Source organism: Cnephaeus nilssonii (genome assembly GCF_951640355.1).
Source record: "Cnephaeus nilssonii genome assembly, chromosome: 7".
Lineage (NCBI taxonomy): Eukaryota > Metazoa > Chordata > Mammalia > Chiroptera > Vespertilionidae > Cnephaeus > Cnephaeus nilssonii.
The window spans coordinates 100424314-100438126 of NC_137078.1; the positions used below are offsets into that span (position 1 = coordinate 100424314).

The 13813-nt window shown below is 56.5% G+C and overlaps 1 protein-coding gene across 1 annotated transcript in view; it reads left to right on the forward strand.

The window, feature by feature from the left end:
* The window catches only part of DNAJC11 (DnaJ heat shock protein family (Hsp40) member C11), a 46144-nt gene extending 32947 nt beyond the window's left edge, over positions 1 to 13197 (forward strand). The window contains exons 7-16 of the mRNA XM_079777288.1: positions 78 to 151; positions 2665 to 2854; positions 4654 to 4739; positions 5038 to 5154; positions 8564 to 8719; positions 9556 to 9625; positions 10039 to 10096; positions 10229 to 10371; positions 11482 to 11611; positions 11914 to 13197. Coding sequence (XP_079633414.1) covers positions 78 to 151; positions 2665 to 2854; positions 4654 to 4739; positions 5038 to 5154; positions 8564 to 8719; positions 9556 to 9625; positions 10039 to 10096; positions 10229 to 10371; positions 11482 to 11611; positions 11914 to 11939 — 1050 coding nt within the window. The 3' untranslated portion in view covers positions 11940 to 13197. The remainder of the gene's footprint in view (positions 1 to 77; positions 152 to 2664; positions 2855 to 4653; positions 4740 to 5037; positions 5155 to 8563; positions 8720 to 9555; positions 9626 to 10038; positions 10097 to 10228; positions 10372 to 11481; positions 11612 to 11913) is intronic.
* The last annotated feature ends 616 nt before the right edge of the window (positions 13198 to 13813 follow it).

Below are 13813 nucleotides of genomic sequence, written 5' to 3' on the forward strand. Positions count from 1 at the left end.
AGCGGTGCCGGCCTGGGACCCGGGCTGCTGCTGGAGAAGAACCACCTTTAACGCTTCTCTCTTCCTTTTCTGAACAGTTAGAATTCGGAGCTGGGGATCTGCAGGGCCCTCTCTTTGGTCTAAAGCTGTTCCGTAACCTCACGCCGAGATGGTAAATATACAGAGATTAACCCTCTTTGAGGCCTTTGTGGGTTGGAGAACAGGCTGTGTGAGCTCTTTGTCACGGTCCCTAGGCAGGCGCTGAGGCTGTGGGAGCAGGGTGCACAGAGCCCTGGTGGGCCTGCTCTGCCCGGTGGTCTGCAGTCCTCTGGGGGGCTGGGAGGACCCCGAGACTGGGGGGAGGCGCCTTAAGGGGGCATTGGTTAGCGCTGGACACATTCATGAGCTCGGGCACCATCTCTGCCCCCGAGAATGAGGCTAAGCTCTGAAAGGGGCCCCTGAGCAGTGGAGCTCGGGAGACCCCTGTCTGTGGAGCGAAGGCGCCAGAGCTCTGAGCCCTGGGGCCCTAGTGTCACACTCCTAAACCCCCTCCCTGTCCCTTCTGGACCAGCAGGGGTGTCCTCGTTCCACTCGGGGTACTGTGAGCTCAGATGGGGATGGAGGGGAAGGTAAACCAGCTCTTTCCTGGGCGATGACCTGTAGCCCCAGGAGGCCTGGGGTGGAGCTCGCTCCGATGGGGGTGGTGGTGGCCACCCTGCGGGGGAGACCGGCCCTGCCCTGCGGTCTGTAGTGAAAGCGGCTCCGCAGGTCCATCCGACACACGGGACACACGGAGCGGAGGGGAGTGTGCGATAGAGGGCGCCACCCGGGGCAGGAGCAGAGCGCAGTGTGGGAAGATGGGCGCGGCCTGGGCAGAGAACGCGGGGAGGGGCTCCCGGCTCCCGATAGCCTATCGGTAGAATCCGGCTTCCCCACCTCTGCTCTAGGACTTGGACCAGGGTCTGGAAGGGACAGGATTCATACTTTTAACCAGAGCATCCGGTGAGCAGTGTCTATGCGTGTCGGCGTGGCCCTGGCCTTGTCTGCCTAGAGTTGTCACCTCTGCCCCACCCCTAATTTGAGCAAGCAGAGCAGGGCATTCTGAGGATCGGACACGTGAGGAGACACTTGAAGATCCATGGGCCATTTCGTCTAGTTGAGCCTCAGAGTGTGCACAGAGCGGTCCCCGGGGTCTAGGGCTGGCTCGCCGTCAGCTCTGCAGGTGTGGAAGTTCCAGCATAGCCTCAGGTCGGCAGACCTGATGGAGGTTCATAACGAGGACACTGGCCATCAGTGTGCAGTGTCCGCTCTGAGGGCGCCCTGGTCCCAGCTCAGCTTCCTTGTGAGTCCACATCAGTGATGAGAAGTTGATTGTGTGGAATCGGCCCTAGAAAGGCAGCATGTTCTGCGGAAGGTTCTCGGTCTCCCGTGCAGGGCCTGCCTGCCGGTCTCCCCCAAGGCCTGTCTCTCTCTAGGACGTGCTGGGTGAAAATCAACAGGGTCTCGCTCTTTATATTTTGGTTCTTTTCAATGTCACTGTGTCACTCTCTTAAAGTCCAGGGGTGACTTTTCTCTCCCTTCCTGCTTACTCCCAATTGTGACTAAAGCAGAAAACGTAGCCCTTGGGTGTGACTTGAGGATGAGCTGAATGCGAGGGGAGGTTAGGTTGGGCCTGGGGAGGGCAGAGCTCATTCACTTGGCTGTGGGAAGCCGTTGAAGTCTGTGAGAGGAGCAAATGTGATCAGAGTTACCACATTTGTTACTTTAATGGCAAAAGGGACGTCTCAGAGCTTGGGAAGAAGAGAGAAACTAGATTTAGGCCATCTAGTGCCTGCGGCTGCGAAGGCACCGTTTGCTCACCTTTGAACACCTTGAGTGAAATGGTGTGAATTCCTTTGCTTCTGAAATGAAGTACCCCTTCTGACCAGAAGGTGGGGCTGGCTCCCTGGAAACAAGCTGAGAGGCCTTTCTGGAATGGCTCGCTGTGCGGGGGCTGGCGTGAGGTCGCAGCCGCACACGCTTTCCTTGTAACTAATGAGATGGCGCAGGAACTGGACTCCTGTTTGTGTCCATCAGCCTGTGGCAAAGCTGGTGTCGTTATCCGTCGTGTGGCTTAAGTCACAGGACCTATTGAGGATGTTGAGGGAGGGCTTCGGGCACCAGCTCCCAAGTAGCTTCAGGCTGGGTGGCCGTCAGCATCCCGTGGGCAGGCTTGTCGTGCCTGGGCCCCCCGGACATTCCGGCTAAATTGGTCTGGGTGGGCTCAGGGCAGTGGTTCTCAAACTGCTGCCGTTAGTCACCTGCAGCTTTTAACGCTCCAACCGGGACCCCGGCAGGAGCCCACCCACAGCGTTCTCTAGACTCGAGGTGAGGCTAGTGTGCGGCTCCCCAGGCGATTCTGACTTGCAGTGGGCCTGGCTCCCTGGCTGGGGGCAGGCAGTGCCTCTGGAGGGGCTGAAGTGGGGACGGGTGGGATGGGGGGTGCAGATCAGCAGGGCGACAGCGGGAAGATTTCCACTGAATCGCCCTCTGTCTCCCTCTTATGATAGAGGCTCGGCCTCCTGCTCTCCACGCTGGGGTAATGGGCGTGCTGTGAGCAGGGTCTTAGCAGAGAGGAAGGGGCTGGGAACAGCTGAGAGCCGGCGTCATCCGGGACCTTTCTGTCCCATCTCCCCCACCCCCCAGCTTTGTGACGACCAACTGTGCGCTGCAGTTCTCGTCCCGGGGGATCCGGCCTGGCCTCACCACTGTCCTGGCTCGGAACCTGGACAAGAACACCGTGGGCTACCTGCAGTGGCGGTGGGGCATCCAGTCGGCCATGAACACGAGCATCGTCCGGGACACCAAAACCAGCCACTTCACCGTGGCCCTGCAGGTGAGGCCGCGTCCGCGTCCGCCCGCTCCCTCCGCGTGCCCCTGGCAGCCTGCCCCATCCGAGCGCCCGGAGGGGCCTCGGGGCGTGTCCCCATCACTCCCTCTCGGGGCGGAAATGCTGTTCTCAGGCTCCCAGGGCAGCTTAGCTGTGTCCGGTATCCTAAGCCAGGGGCCTTGTCACAGCTGCTGCTGGGAGGCGCCCACAGAATCGGGGTGGGCAGCCCCGGTTGGTAGGTGACCCAGAGCAGAGTGTGCACTCAGGTGCCACTTGGGCTGGGCAGGGGAGTGAGACAGGCCGCCCCTCAGGGGCAGCTCCGTGTTACCAGGTGTACCAGTTAATAATGCGGATTTTGTGATCAAAGAAAACACGGTAATTTCAAGAGAAACATCAAAAGTGCTTCGTTCAAAGTGATGTCCATCGCTAGCTACACATTTCCCCATCTTTCAGGTAATTTGTGGATACCGTCCCAATAGAACTTTTCTTGTTTTGAGGTAAACCATTCAGAGCCCCAATTTTTCACTTCTTCATATGTTTTGAAGTGCTGCTCAGAAAGTCCTTGTGCCATCGATCGGAACAAGTTGTAATCTGAAGGAGCAAGGTCTGGTGAATACAGCGGGTGGGTTAATACTTCCCAGGCAAGATCTTTTAACGTGTCTTTAACTGGTTTTGAAGTGTGTGATGGTGCTTTATCATGAAGCAAAATTACTTGGCCGTGTCTTCTGGCACATTCTGGTCGTTTTACGATCAAAGCGTGGCTCGAATTGATTATTTGTTGTCGGTTTCACCTGGTTTTAGAAGCTCCTAATACTCCACACCTTCCTGATCCCACCAAAAGCAGAGCATTGTCTTCTTTCTGAAGCGATTTGGCCTTGCAGTCGATGTTGATGGTTGACCTGGATCAACCTATGATTTTGTGTGTTTGGGATTCTCAAAATAAATCCACTTTTCATTGCCAGTCACAATTCAATGCAAAAAAGACTTTCTTTTGTGCCGTTGAAGCAACATTTTACTGATGACTTTTCAGTTTTCCATTTTTGTCTTTCGTTCAGTTGATGTGGCACCCATTTTTCTTGCTTTAAAATCTTTCCCATTGCTTGTAAACGATCAGAAATTGTTTGCTGAGCAACGTTTAATCTTTCTGCAAGTTGTTTTTGAGTTTGACATGCATCTTCATCCAATAATGCTTATAATTGTTGGTCTTCAAACTTTTTCAGTTGACCTAGACGTTCTTTGTCTTTCACATCAAAACCATCACTTTTAAAGTGTTTAAACCAGCGTTCACAAGTATCTTGAGATGGAGCATGTTCACCATAAGCTTCCCGAAGTATTCAGCAGCACTTTTCTTCAAAATAAAGTAATGAATTAAAACTTCTCGCAGATGCTCTTTTGGCACAAAATTCGACATTTTTTAAGCGTAAAAAATATCTATGATGTTAACACCTTCAGAAAATTTGACATACAAAGTTTTGAAGCTTGTTGTCAATACAACAAAATAGCATACATATCAAATCGCATATATATCAACATATGTGTAACTCCACCTATTGAAAAAAATCCGCATTATTAACCGATACAGCTGGTAGACTTCGTTCTCATGAGAAGGCAGGAAGCTGGGTTTTATGTGCAATCTTGTGTAAATATTGGCTACGGGTAAATTTTCCCACACCTCATGGGGCTGCCAGGTGGTGGCCCTGCCGAGAGGCCGGCCTGCGGTGTGTGCCCAGCGGCCAGTCACGGGCAGTGCCCTCCTGGCCACAGGGTCCCGGCCACCGGCCATGTCTCTTTCCCTGTCTTCTCAGCTCGGAATCCCTCACTCCTTCGCCCTGATCAGCTATCAGCACAAATTCCAGGATGATGATCAGACTCGCGTGAAAGGGTCCCTGAAGTGAGTGCCTGCCCACGGGGTCTGCAGGTGGAGCTGGTTGGTGGAAGAGCCTGCTCTGTCCACCTGTCACGTGTGACATTCTCAAGCGCCTCCTGCCGAGAGGCAGTGGGATTCACTCCTGTGGGGGCCCAGGGGTTGAACTGGGGGTCGAACGGCCAACCGGGATCGTCAGTGTCCTGGCTTTGTTCTGTCCACTCCCTGTGGGTGGTGGCAGGCGGGCGGGTGCGGGACCCACCTCTGTTGTGATGACGGTGCTGTGGACGGGCGCTGAGGGCCCTTGTCGCATCTGCGCCCTCAGGGCCGGCTTCTTCGGGACGGTGGTGGAGTACGGCGCGGAAAGGAAGATCTCCCGGCACAGCGTGCTGGGGGCCGCTGTCAGCATCGGTGTCCCGCAGGGCGTTTCTCTCAAAGTCAAGTAAGTGGGACTCGATACTTGTGGCCACCGGTTACCTGGCTTCCGTGCTCACCTGGCCGTACCTACGTGCGGATGAAACAGGTTTCACTGGGTGATGTTCTCAAAGGAGCGGTTGCCTCTCTGTCTTTGGTGTTTAAGCAGATGTCAGGGGCCCACGAACCGCCCTCGTTAGTGAGGCCCAGCTTCCACGGCCTGCGTCCGCACTGCCCCGCCTCCCCGGCGGCCTGGGCACCCGGCCGGGTGCCAGCTCCTCGCCCCTCACCGACACCGCGCGCCTCCAGCGTCCTCGGCAGCACAGGTCCGTCCTGCCGCTGCTGCCTCTGGCCTGGCCTGGCCGGTGGCTTCTGAGAAATGGCCTCGCGCTGCCTCCTGTGTGAGTGCTGGGGACACGGGTTGTTGCGGTGTGAGGCCTGGAGGCCGCCCTCTGCTTAAGCCCGGCACTGCCTCCGCGGGGGCAAAAGCCCGCGTCCCTCGGGGCCCCTGTGACCTGCCGTCTGGCCAATGGGTACTTTACTTTTCAAAGAACCAGATTTTGGCTTTGCTGATTTTCTCTACTGTTTACCTGTTTTCTGTTTCACTGATTTCTGATTTTATTTCCACTTATTTTTATTTAATTGGCTCCTCTTTTTCCAGCTTTTTAAGGTCAAGCCTTAGATTATTAATTTTAGACTTCTCTTTTGTTGTTGTTAATCCTCACATATTTTCATTGATTTTTTTTTTAGAGAGACTGGGAGGGAGGGAGGGAGGGAGGGAGACGTCGATGTGAGAGAGACGTCCATACTGGTTGGTGCCTGCGTCAGTCGTGTGCTTCTTTTGATTGCTGTGCAGCATCACGTTGTGTAGCTGTCCACAGTCTGTCCATCAGTTTAAAGATGTTTCCATTGTGCCCTGCCGGGTGGCTCAGTGATTGAGCATCGTCCTATGAACCAGGAGGTCACGGTTCGATTCAGGTCAAGGGCACATGCCCAGGTTGGGGGCTCGATCCCCAGTAGGGGGCGTGCAGGAGGCAGCTAATCAATGATTCTCTCTCATCATTGATGTTTCTATCTCCCTTCCTCTCTGAAATCAATACAAATATATATTTTTTAAAAAGACATTTCCATTGTTTACAGTATTTAATGACTACAAACAAAGCCTATTAGACATTCCCGCGTAGGTTTTGTGTGAACAGTGAGTTTTGATTTCTCTTGGGTAAACAGTAGGAGTAGCTGCTGAGGTATCTGGGAGGTGTGCGCTTACTTCACACCAGGTGCCCAGCCTCCTCCGAAGCGGAGGTTTCATTTCACTTTCCCAACAGCAGCGTGAGCGTTCCAGTTTCTCCGCTTCCTCGCCAGCCTTTGGATACGGTCTTAATTTTGCCTATTTGAGTGGGTGTATAGGTATATTCTGTTATGGATTTTTTGTGGGGTTTTTTAATATCTTTTTATTGAATTCAGAGAGGAATGGAGGGAGGGAGGGAGGGAGGGAGAGAGAGAGAGAAAACACATCAATGATGAGAGAGAACCATCGATTGGTTGCCTCCTGCACGCCCCCTACTGGGGATCAAGGCCACAACCCGGGCACGTGCCCTCAACTGGAATCGAACCTTGCAGTCTGCAGGCCGCTGCTCTATCCACTGAACCAAACCAGCCAGGGCTCCTGTTGGGGTTTTGACTTGCATTTTCCTAATATCTAATGATGGTGAGTTGAGCATCTTTTCATGTGCATATTTGCCATCCGTGTATCTTTTTTTATCTTTATTGTTGAAAGTATTACAGATGTTCCCTTTTTCCCCCACTAACCCCTCTAGGCCACCCCACCACCTGCCCCAGGCCAGTGAAGTCTGCATTTAAATCCTTTGTCTGGGTTCTTACTGGGTTGTTGGGGTTGTTTTTGAGTTTGAGTGTTCTTGATCATGCTGGAGCTGCTTTTGTTTTTGAAGGATGTTGTCACTGGACATAGAATCCAGGGTTGACGGGTTTTCTCTCCGCTCGAAAGGTGATGTTCTGCTTGTCTCCCGGCCTCAGCGGACTCTGACGGAGCCCATTCCCCAGTGGGACCTGCGTATAATGTCTGTTCCTCTGGCTCCTGGACTTGCGTTTTCCTCCTGTTTTTCAGCATCTGACTGCCCTGTACTGGGTGCGGCTTGGTTGTGTCTGCTGCTTGGGCTTTGGTAAACCTTGTGCATTTGTAAACTTGTGCGCTGCCTCAGATTTGGTATTTTTAGGCCATGGAGTCTTCAAATACATATCCTGCCTCGTTCTCTCTCCTCTCTGGGCCCTAACCGCTTGTATATTAGGTCTCTCTCTTTTTTCTTTTTTTAAGAGAGTGGGAAGGAGGGGAAGAGAGAGAGAGAGACAGTGGTGTGAAAGAGCCACATTGATTGGTTGCCTCCTGCCCGTGCCCCAACAGGGGCTGGGGATCGAGCCTGAAACCGAGGCATGTGCCTTTGACCGGAATCAAACCTGCGACCCTTCAGTCGGCAGGCCCACGCTCTATCCACGGAGCCGAACCGGCGAGAGCTGTATTCGATCTCTTGCTACTTCCGGCAGGTTCCGGAGGCTCTGCCCTTTGTCTTAAGAAAAGCCGTTTCCGTTGTTGACAGTTTGATGACTGCAGACAAAGCCTGTATAGAAGCACCTGCTCCGGCCGCCCGCGTTTCTCTGTTCTGCCTCCTGAATAGTTGCCGTTGGTCCCTCCGCACGGACACTGGCTCTCCTCAGCTGGGTCCGCTGTGGCCCAGGAGCCGTCCGGTGAATGTAGATGCCTGTGAGCAGAGTTAAAACTTTAAACCCTCGCCTGTGCCCGCGCTGGTTTGGCTCAGTGGATAGAGCGGCGGCCTGCGGGCTGAAGGGTCCCAGGTCCAGTTCCACTCAAGGGCAGTGTGCAGGCAGCAACCAGTTTTAGCCAATGAAGGGGTACAGATGAGAGGTGCCCGTAGGCTAAAAGCTGGGGGACCAGGAAACCGCTCCATTCTCCCAGCGCCAGCCCGCTCTTTGCCCTCGAACCTGACAGTCCGCCTGAGGGATGATCGGTCCAGTGAGAGCCGCTCGGCCGTTACTGGGAGCAGAACCCCTCAGCTTGCTAACTTCGGGTGTCTTCACACGCTCTCGCGGACAGGTAGACTAGGCCTGAGAAGTGGCTCTGTCTCCAGGGCACCTGGCGGAGTGCCCACTCCTGTCCCCGAGGCCACATCTGCTCTGGTCAAGCGTCAGTCTGTGGCTCTGCCCTTGAGGTCAGCAGGCGCTGGGCCTTTCTCCCGTCACATTCATCAGATCCCGCAGCTAAGCTGTGGATTTGGGCCAGCACAGGAGAGGGGTTCCTTCCACCTGGCGTGCGGTGTGTCAGAGGCTCCCTCCCTGGGGCGGAGACCCCGTAACTTCCCTGGAAACCTGACTCGCCTTCCCTGTTGCTTTGCTTTTGTTTTCAGGTTAAACAGGGCCAGTCAGACTTACTTCTTCCCTATTCATCTGACGGATCAGCTGCTTCCCAGCGCCGTGTTCTACGCCACCGTGGGGCCCCTCGTGGTCTACTTCGCTATGCACCGTCTCATCATCAAGCCATACCTCAGGGCCCAGAAGGAGAGGTGAGTGTAAGCCGTGTCACGGGGACGTCACTAAACAACTCTGTGCCTCAGTTTCCTCGACTTTCCCATGGAGATGATACTAATAGAGCCCGCCCCATATTTATATTAGGAAACATATTTAATGTGTGCAAAATGCTTAGCATGGGGCATGGTCCAAAATCAGGAGTCAGTAAATGTTGGCTGTTCTGGAAGGGCTGCTCTTAGCCTGCATCATGCATTCCTACTTTCAGAAAGGATTAGTTTACAAATTTGTGGAGACTTGAAACCAGGGGTTGGGAACGTCTAGTCCGCAGGCCATGTAAGGCCCTGGAAATCATGTGGCCTGGCCTGCCAAGGCATAGGGTGCGTTAATTCAGGGAGTTCAGGGTCCTGATTTCCCAGGAGGCTGGAGGCTGAAACAGGATGTGCTGGCTCAAGGCTTCTCACGGGACCAGTGCGCGCTGCCCGGGGTCCCTGTGGTTGCCGAGGGGAGAGTGTATGTATGGCTCTGAAGGCGTGTGCGCGTCCTTCCCAGAATGTTAGCGGTAATCCCCGAAGGTTGGCGTCTCCCGTGACGCACCTGCTCTGACCGCCCACGTCCCTGAGTCACTGCAGCTGAGGCTTCTCTCCGCGGGGCCTGGCGGTGGTTTCCCGTCCGCTCCGGCGAGGAGGCGGAGCCATCCAGGGACACGGCGGAGCTGCATGGCCGGTGACAAGCAGATTGGCTCGAGATTGTCTTGGAAATAGTTTTGAAGTTCTGGGACTAGGCGTGCAGTGAGCTCACAGACTGCGTGCTGGGCACAGGCCCAGCGAGGGCAGCACCACGCTCACGTGCGGCTTGTGTTTTGTCGCCTAAGGGAGCTGGAGAAGCAGCGGGAAAGCACGGCCACCGACGTCCTGCAGAAGAAGCAAGAGGCAGAAGCCGCGGTAAGCCGCCGGCCCGTCCTTGGCTCTGTGCCCTGAGCGCTGCGAGCAGCCGCACTGCTCCTCGGCCCCGGGCCCCGGGCCTCACTCGGTCTCAGGCCTCAGGCCGGGGCTCGGGCCGCTTCCCCGCAGCTGCGCTCGCATCGCCGTCTTTATGTCGCCACTGGCGGGTCATTCCGGGACCTCAGGCTCAGTTCCGAGGATGAGACTCGGTGACCCTCGGAAGGCATAGCAAGGTGTTTTCACGTGGTGGGTGGTGCCCCTCTCCCTTCCCCTCACGTGACTTGTTTTACGTGACGTAACAGACCGTCCAGGATAAGTGGCAGCACTGCCGGGTCCCTGCGGGCAGGGGAGCTGCGTCTGAACAGAGTGGAGCCCGGCGAGCGCCTCATGGCCGCCTGCCCCCTTTTTTGCAGGTTCGGTTGATGCAGGAATCTGTCCGAAGAATAATCGAGGCAGAAGAATCCAGAATGGGTGAGAAGGCGTGGCCTCTCTCGGGACAGGGTGGGCAGGGGGTTCTCAAAGGAGCACCCGCTCCTGCGGTCCAGCTGCGGGTGGACGGGAGCGAGGGTGCCGGGGCCCCGCTCTGACCGAGCCCGTCCTCAGGCCTCATCATCGTCAACGCCTGGTACGGGAAGTTCGTCAACGACAAGAGCAGGAAGAGCGAGAAGGCGAAGGTGATCGACGTGACGGTGCCGCTGCAGTGCCTGGTGAAGGACTCGAAGCTCATCCTCACAGAGGCCTCCAAGGTACAGGCCAGGCCCCTCAGGACTCGGACAGAACGGCTTTGGGGGCAGCTGGCCCCTGGGAATGGCCATGTGGCCATTTCATCGCCTCAGAATCCTGCCCAAGCTCATGCCCAAGTTACGTCCACATGGGAGCAGTTTACTTCACGCTGTCCCCCGTCCATCCGCTCAGCAAGCCCTCACTGAGCACCTACTGTGTGCCAGTCACGACAGCAGACAACCCCCCGCTCCCTGTCCGGAGCGCGCCCAGCATTGCGGGCCCCTCCTCCCCGGTGCACTGCCTCGGCCTGTCCCTCCTGAGCACCCGGGGCCCTTCCTGTGCTTCTGTCACGTGTCTCCTGAGCTGCAGCGGCCAGCGGCCTCGTTCCGCTACCTCTGTGCTCTCTAAACGAGCTTTCTCTGAGAATTTCAAAAACAAAACAATATACATCCTGCCCTCGTGGAGCTCGCCTGCTGCTATTGCTCGCCTTGTGCCAGAGGCATGTGAGGTCGCCTAGCACAGCTGAAGCTCACGCTGGAGCCTGGGGTGTGGACAACGAAACTGAATTAAAGTGCAGATTCGCACCCTGGCCTGCGTTGCTCAGTGGTTAGGGCATCAGCCTGCACACCAGAGGGTCGTGGGTTTGATTCTCAAGAGCACAGACCTGGGTTGCAGGTTCAATAATTGGTCCTGGTCCTGGTCAGGGTGTGTGTGGGAGGCAGCCAATCGATGTGTCTCTCTCTCTCTCACCCTCCCCCCTCCCTCTCACCCTCTAAAATCAGTGGAAAGGATATCCTCTGGGGAGGATGAACAAAATGCATATAAAGTGCCGGTGCGCTCAAGGCCAAGCGCTCTAGGCCCCGGAAGCCTTCCAGTGTGCGTCTTGGTGGGGTTGCTGTGAAGACAGGGCTGTATTTGGGGGGCGGCGTGTTGAGAGGGAAGGCTAGGACTAAATAGGCAATTTTTCAGATTCTCATTTCTTTCTCCTCAAGCGGCCAAGGGTGCGCCTTCCGGGGAGGAAGCCCCTTCCGAGGGCACCACACCTGCGGGGAGGGGGCAGGGGGGAACAGACGGTGGCCGTGCGCATTAGGACGCCTGTCTTGGCCCCCCTCGAATCAGCGTCTCTGTTCCAGGCTGGGCTGCCCGGGTTCTACGACCCGTGTGTGGGCGAGGAGAAGAGCCTGAAGGTGCTCTACCAGTTCCGGGGCGTCCTGCACCAGGTGATGGCGCTGGACGGCGAGGCGCTCAGGATACCCAAGCAGTGTGAGTAGCCGCCCGCGGTGCCGCCCTTACCGCCTGGGAGCAGACGGCGTGGGCCACTCCCTCGGGCCTGGGATGCGCTGCCCGGGGGGGGTGGTCAGTCTTTCTCAGGTGGAATTACAGGGAGCGCTTTCCTTGAACTGCAGCTCGGGTGGCAGGGTATGAAGCACTCCCAGCTGCTCCTTTACGTTCCAGAACCATCCGTTGGCCGCCGGCCTCTGGTCTGCTGGTGGCTGAACCCGAGTAGAGGCCGGCCGTGGAAACCGTTGCCTTTTGCTGCACTGAGCCTGTCCGTTCTCTTACAGCTCACAGGATCGATACAGATGGATAAACTGCTCGAGAAAAAGGATTAAAAGAGGCTGCAACAATCTTTTCCTGGGAGTCTACAAATTTGGAAGCAGGGAAACCCAGACATGAGAAGTTTATTTTGTATTATTCCTAAGGAGGTGGTGCCGTATCGATTATGTGAAGGGACACAGACGCCTGCTTTTGTGGGTGCTGTAGGCCGACGGAGGCAGCCCCGCCAGGACCAGAACCTCAGCACAGCCGTGTCTGTCTCCCAAGGATCATGTCCCCGCGGGAAGGGCCGGGCGCCACCCCGTCGTTCTCGGTCTGTGTGGAGGTCCCGGGAACATCCAGCCTCACTGAGGCAGGACCGGGACTGCCCTGCCTGACACCACCTGCCCTGGAAAGGAAGGGAAGAACAGGGCTCCAGTCCAGCGAGCATCTGGGGGGTCGACTTCCGGAAACCGCCTTTTCCTGCTGAATATGGAGGAGCGTGGGTTTATAAATCTGCTTTTTATCTGAGAACAAATGGCTTGGGAAATTAATTAGTCTCCTCTGTCCTCCCAGAACTTCTCCAATCATTCCACTGGCACCTGGCTTGTGACAGAGCAGTGACCTCTGTTCCCAGGCTCATCCCTGTCACAAGTCACTTCCTTCCAGGACCCGCCCACCCATCCCACGCGGCTCAGCCTGACCTGCCTGTGCCCCACTCCGCGGTGCAGTGCTGGGGTGAAGAGGGTCAGGAGGCGGAGGGGAAGCATAGAGGCCTGGACCACCCGCCGCAGACTGCCAAACCCGCCCTAGCAGCTCCCAGGCCCGCGCCTCGCCCGTTCGGCCAGCAGGTGGCGCTGCTGCTCTGCGCACCCCGACTGGCCCAGCTCCCTCAGGAGACTCCTTTCTGGGTGTCTGCTCCCCAGACCTCCTTCCCCCCTCGCCTCTTTGGTGTAGGAGCCGAGCAGCCAGGTCTGTTACCTGTCATGAGAGGCCCGTGGGCGGTGGTTCCCACAGCTTCAGGCTTCACCTCGGCGCTGGTACCAGTGGAATCGCTAATAACCCCTCCCTCCTGTCCCTCCAGTTTTTACAAACGATTCAGATTGTCCAACTATGAAATATTTATCTCCATTTTAAAAGTCCTCTGAGCTGCTGCTCTGATGTGAATCGTGCAATACGCGATGCGTTTATCGAGTCTGACTTTGGACCCACCCCGTTCCCTCCGAGCAGGTGGCTCCTCGGCACCGACTCTTCCTTCTGCCTGAAGGGACTGTGCAGGAGGCCTCTCCCCCCAATAAACTTCCTGAAAGCGGGGGGTGTGGCGTGCATCTGTACACTGTGGAGGGAGCAGGGGGGTGTGGCGTGCATCTGTACACTGTGGAGTGAGCAGGGGGAGTGTGGCGTGCATCTGTACACTGGGGAGTGAGTGGGGGGGTGGCATGCGTCTGTACACTGTGGAGTGAGCAGAGGGGGGGGTTCTGTGCACTGGGGAGTGAGCAGGGGGGTGTGGCGTGCATCTACACTGGGGAGTGAGTGGGGGGGTGGCATGCGTCTGTACACTGTGGAGTGAGCAGAGGGGGGGTTCTGTGCACTGGGGAGTGAGCAGGGGGGGTGTGCATCTACACTGTGGAGTGAGCAGGGGGGGTGGTGTGCATCTACACTGTGGAGTGAGCAGGGGGGGTGGTGTGCATCTGTACACTGGGGAGTGAGCAGGGGGGGTGTGCATCTGTACACTGGGGAGTGAGCAGGGGGGGGTGCATCTGTACACTGGGGAGTGAGCAGGGGGGGTGTGCATCTGTACACTGGGGAGTGAGCAGGGGGGGTGTGCATCTGTACACTGGGGAGTGAGCGGGGGGTGTGTGCATCTGTACACTGGGGAGTGAGCGGGGGGGTGGTGTGCATCTGTACACTGGAGTGAGCAGAGGGGGG